The following is a 6,000-nucleotide window of genomic DNA, read 5'->3' on the forward strand; positions in this document are numbered from 1 at the left end:
GAGCTTGTGGTGGATTAACCCCTACATAAGCTCTCCCTGCCATATTGAGATGATCCTTAATGAAAAAGAACAGATTGTTTCTAAACCAGAAGAGGAGGTTGCACAGAAGAAAAAGATCCCAGAAGAAACTGAAGAAACAAAATATTACGGCCCAGGAATAAATTCAGCATCAATTAATGCTAACGAAATATTATGGCCCAGGAATAAATTCAGCATCAATAAATGCTAATAAAAGTTAAAAAAAGAAAAGAAATACTAAGAAGTTAAGCTAATAGGATAAAACAGAGCAGTTCTCTAGTTCGAATATCTTATATATTCATAACCTCAATGTAATTCCTGGATTGGTAGTTTTAGCTGTGTGTCTCAAGACTAATATCTCATTTGAAACTTTCTAGTGAGGTAGAATGTATTTAGAACCTCATTCTTTTCAAGTAGTCATTAAGTCAACATTTATTCAAAACAGCCTGTCATAATTTACAATGAATGATATTTTATTAGTATTCAAAGAAATGCTGAGTGGATAAGCACCATTCTCACTGACTCTTAGCTAGTCAATATAACTGACATAGTAATTGTGGCAGATCAGGCAGTTAATTCTCTTCAAGGTGGTAAGATGATAAAAGAATTAACCATGTAGTAAACCTTTATATGTTTGATTGATATTTAAAGGCACATTCAAAGATCATGTGAATTTCAAATCTATGAAATAAAGGGGCTGCAGAATGGGAGACTGGAAAGTCAAATGTGTGGATAAAGAGACTAAACTTATAAAAATGAATGTAAGATAGTGAACTGTGATTTTTATGGCATTTTTTAATGGTATTTTGATAAAAATAGATCTCCCCTTTTTTTATTTTGGGGATATAGTTCTAAGCTTATAAAGTTTATAATTCTATAGAATTATACTTATTTATTTTAAACATATCTTTTAAATAGTATGCAGTCTTTATTTTATTAAAGACTAGTATTTATTTTAAACATATCTTTTAAATAGTATGCAGTCTTTATTTTATTAAAGATCTTTATGAATTCCTAAACCCCATCTTATTTTGATTGCAGATATTATAGAACAACCAGTACTGGTCCAAGCAAATAGTAACCGAAGATCTGTCAGTACCCTTAAACCTTGTGCTAAAGATGCATATATGCTTTTCCAGGTATTTCAGTTGATATAAATAATTTTTATTATAGAATACAGTTTTGGGTGAATTTTTGATTTTGGAATTTTATATGTCTGATTTAATTTTTTAAAGTGTCAATATTTAAGATTGTCAAATTTTAAAGTGTCAAAGTAGTATTTCAAAAAACGTTCTAAAGCGTTAAAGAGCATCCATAGCTAATTAACATGATAAAATGTTATGTTTCACTTTAAGGAAATAAAATAAATTAAACCCAGAACTAGAAAATAGGTAAATTAGGGATGACTAGTCATATAAAATATTTCTTCAACAGGAAAACTTAAGTAGTAAACCTCTGATCTACTTAATATAATTTGATATATGAATATTTGATTTTTATATTACTGGTCATGAATAAATAAGTAAAATAAAATTCATCTGTACTTAATATTTTATTAATTTTATTTTAAGTGGGTTTTCCTTTTTTTTTGAAATAATCCAAAAAGTTTATTGATCTAGAACCTGGTCTGAATGTGCCAGAAGAGAGTCAGTATTGTACAGAAAGTTGTACAGGATTATTTTAAGTGGGTTTTCATTAAAAGAATGTTAGATTAACTATTTATCTGTGCACTGTATTTATTATTGATAGTTATACAATTCTTTCAAGGTTTACTTATATAATTAAGTATACAATTTGTCAAAATTCGAATTACCAATGCATAGTTTCTAAGGAGTAAAAACAAGTATATAAGAAAAGAGATTTAAAAAAATTTTTATGAACTATGAATTTTGAAAAGCATCCTTTATTCCAGCATGTGAATGTTTATTATTTCCTTATTGTCTGACTTATTTTTACAGGACCTTTGTCAGTTGGTTAATGCTGATGCCCCTTACTGGCTAGTAGGCATGACAGAAATGACTCGAACATTTGGCCTCGAATTGCTTGAATCAGTCTTGAATGATTTTCCACAAGTCTTTTTACAAGTGAGCCATCAGTAATGTCTTGCAACAAAATTAATGTTTAATTTTTTCACAGATATTTTTCAAGAAAGCGACATGTATTTTTCCTCACATTAAGAGAATTATATCCTTAGGTTTAGACGTGATGATTTAGTGTTACCTAAACTTACATTTTTGTAGTGCCCTAGCATTTTGAAATTTTAACAGTAGAAGGAACCCCTAGAGACTGTCTAGTCAGGCATTTCTCAATCATTGAGTATATGAGGGAATGAGATATGTGAGCTATTTTATAATATTTAAAACCAAAAGAAATAGTTATTGACTTTTATTTGTGTATATGTAGTTATGTGCTTTTAGATAAGTTAAACGGAAAGAAAGTAGTCAATGCTTAATTTTAATGTGCAATAAAAATATTTCAAATCAGAAAGCTAATAGGAGAAACAGTAAGAATTCAAACTTTTTATTTTACTTGATAGAAGCTAAAGTCCAAAATTGATTCAGTGATTTACATAGGGTTCATTAGTTATTAGCAGATCTTAAACTAAAATTTAGATTTTTTTAGTTAAAAAGCTACTCATCTACTAATCTACCTTCTTCCTAAAGTCATCTATTTTATTCTTTGCTCTTACCTACAAAATATGGGAATTAAGTACCGCAATAGTAGAATATCCTTTAGCCCAGGTGGTGGGACTGAAGTTTTTATTATATGGTTCGTAATTTTTGGTATATATTAGGCAAATGTTCAGTGCTTTTGGTGATAGTGAACAATATTAACTGATGATTCCCTTTCTTGTACTATAATAGAATAAGTAGTGTTTAGATATAACTTGTTTAAAATGATGGCCATAACAGCTACCACTTTTTGACTGCTACGCTGTGACAAAGTCCTTACATATTACATTCATATGACTTTCTCTTTAATCTTTACAAATGCCTAAGAAGTACCAGTTATTCCTACTTTATACAGGAGGAAGCTGAGACTTCTAGAGGGTTAATTGGTTTGTAAGTGACAGTTGAGATTTGAACCCATGTTGATCCAGATTCCAAATTAGTTTTTCTCCTATCCCCTTTTACATTCACACCCACATCTCAACCATTACCTTCAAAATATATACAGGATCTAGTCCCTCATATGACTTTTACTGTAATCATCCTAATCCAAGCCACCATCACCTCTTACCTGAATTAATGCATTAGCTTTTCAACTGCTTTTTTTTGCATTTATACCTACCCCATTCTATTATAGTTGCTTCTTACACCACATCCAGAATGGTCTTTTAAAACAAGTCAGACCTTTTCAGACTTTTGTAAAAGTGTTTCAGTAGATGGCCTTTTTGTCCAGAGTAACAAATAAAGTCCTAATTATGATCTATGGAACTTTTCAAGACCTAGTCCTCAGTATTCCTTTATCTTATCTGTTTTCACTCTTCTTGCTTTTACATTTTAGCCCCACTGTGAGTCATGCTGTTCCTTAAATGACCCAAGTAGACTCCTGCTTAAGGGCCTTTGTGCTTCCTGTTTCCTGGGTCTGGAATGCTTTTATCCCATATGGCTTCTTCTCTTATTCTTTGGAAGTATTTGCTCATTGGTCAACTTATCAGACAAACCTTCCCAAGCACTTTGTTTGAAATGGCAACTTTTTTTTATGTCAGTACCCTTTCTGACCCCTCTTTATTTTTCTTAATAGCACTTACTACCTCCTGACATATATGTATTTGTGCATTAGTTTATTTTTTCTCCCCATCTATAGGAAAGCGACCTCCTGTGAGGCAGGGACTTAGTTCACTGTTGTACAGGTGCCTGTAATAGTGCCTGGCATATTGCAGGTGTTTAATAAATATGTGGATGAACAAGTGAATAAATTGGTGAATGAATTTAATTAGAAATTTCTGGTTTGGATTATATGTTCTGATTTTGTAGGAAAAGATTTGAAAAAATGTCTCCAGATTTTTTGTGCCCACAAAATTCCTACTCTATTCTTCCTGCTGTACAGCAGGGGGAAATGTGGGGGACACACAAAAAAAGAATTATTCTATGTATAATCCTAGAATTTATTCTCATAAAGTTTTTTTGAGAGATAAATATTTGTTTTCTTTTACTCATCATTTACTTGTTCAACCAAAATTTACCAATCGCTTACAGTGTGCTGGTGATCTATGTATTCTGTACCAAGGATACAGAAATTAAATAGATAAAATTCCTGCCTTTATGGCACTTACAAGTCTAATTGAGAGAAAACATTAGCTGAATAATGAGACGTGATGAGTGCTGTGAAGGAAAAATATAAAAGATGCTGTGGAAATGAATAACATAGGTACTAAGTCCAGTGGAGAGTTGATGATGAATCAAACATATGAAGTGTTTACATGAAGGATGAAGCTAGTTGGCCAAAGTAGGTAGAATAGGAAAAGAATACTCCAGAGCAGTGACCCTAAGAATGGTCTGTCTCAAGAAAATGAGCTCTAAAAGGGCATGGATAAAATTCAGTGGAATCCTGAACCCCTTTCCCTAGCACAGTGCCTGGTACATATTAAGCAGTTAACAAGTCATTGCTGAATAAAGCAATGAAATATAGTAGGTGAGGAAAAAGGCAGTCTTCTGCCTTCTTCAAAATGAAATCAGTGAATTATATAACTTATACTTTATGAATCAAAGATGACTTATAGGGTTCTGGCTTGAGCAATGAACTGCTTGTTAAGATGGGCAGAATCTTATTACACTATGGATAGAACTTTATTACAAAAGATAGATTATTCATTTTTTTGAATACTTAGGTATTCAAAATGAGATACCACAAAATGTTAGCTAAATTTATGCATCGTGAGCTCAGAAGTAAGTTTTTGGGCTGACGTTATAAATTTAACCATCACTGGCTTATCGTTGTTAGTCGAAGATATAGGAGTAAATAAGATCACCTGCGGTGATAACACTGACTAGGAAGTGAGAGGCTGGTACTTTGGTGCTCTGAGGACTCTCAACATTAAATGGTTGTGCATAAAATGATAATATAAACAAGACTAAGAACATGAGGTCAGAAAGGCAGGAATGCATCTGAGAGTGTGACATGATAAAAGACAAAAGCAAAGAAAGCTTCAAGGTAAACCAAGTAATCAGTCATCTCAAAGATTTCTGTAAGGTGAAGACTGAAAAGGCAATGTTTGCTTTGACCACAGAGATCACGATGAATATAATGAGAACAGTTTTAATTGAGTTGGAGTGGTTTGTGATGATTGTGGAGTAACCTAATTGTAATTAGTTTAGTAGGGGAAAAGTAAATAAATAAAACTTCTAAGAGCTGTATGTAATATAAATTAACCAATATATAAAATTATTTAGTAAAGTATGAAAATGAACTTAACTAAAATTAACCAATATATAAAATTATTTAGTCAAGTATGAAAATGAACTTAACTATGTCTTTAATTTTGGCAGTCAGAGAAACTAACTGTCGATATGATAGTTTCAAATCTCTAAAGTCTAAAGATCCTATTTTGAGGGGAAAGAATTAAAAAGTACAGAACAGTCTAGAAGGATATACATTTGGAATTAATAATGACTAATTTATCTCCTGGAGGTGAGATGATGCAAGGCTTTTATTTTTATCTTTTTTACTTATCTGCATTTTTTTCTCTAATGCATCTGATTTTTCCCCCTCTATAATTTTCTTGAATGAATCTGATTCTTTAAAGATACATTTAAAGATTTTTGTGATTCTGAGCAAATAAGCTGCTCCATGCCTTATTTTTCATGCCTTATTTGTGGGATTAAAGGATTAAATTGGGTAATTTTTGTAATTGTGTCTTTGTTCTCAACCTCAGTGAAACCTGGATAATTAAAACAAAATAATATGTTTCAGTTAAACATTATATGTCGACTAGGACTTACATTGTCAGTAAAATGGGACTACTTTAACTCATCTAGG

General features: G+C 31.5%; 1 protein-coding gene across 6 annotated transcripts in view; it reads left to right on the forward strand.

Moving 5' to 3' along the window:
• The window catches only part of MON2 (MON2 homolog, regulator of endosome-to-Golgi trafficking), a 107,705-nt gene that overhangs the window by 30,440 nt on the left and 71,265 nt on the right, over nt 1-6,000 (forward strand). For all 6 annotated transcript variants that reach the window (XM_011383841.2, XM_011383842.2, XM_011383843.2 and 3 more), the window contains 2 exons: nt 1,060-1,157; nt 1,977-2,102. In XM_011383841.2, coding sequence (XP_011382143.1) covers nt 1,060-1,157; nt 1,977-2,102 — 224 coding nt within the window. The remainder of the gene's footprint in view (nt 1-1,059; nt 1,158-1,976; nt 2,103-6,000) is intronic.

The sequence above is a fragment of the Pteropus vampyrus genome, unplaced genomic scaffold (genome assembly GCF_000151845.1).
Source record: "Pteropus vampyrus isolate Shadow unplaced genomic scaffold, Pvam_2.0 Scaffold545, whole genome shotgun sequence".
Taxonomy (NCBI): Eukaryota; Metazoa; Chordata; class Mammalia; order Chiroptera; family Pteropodidae; genus Pteropus; species Pteropus vampyrus.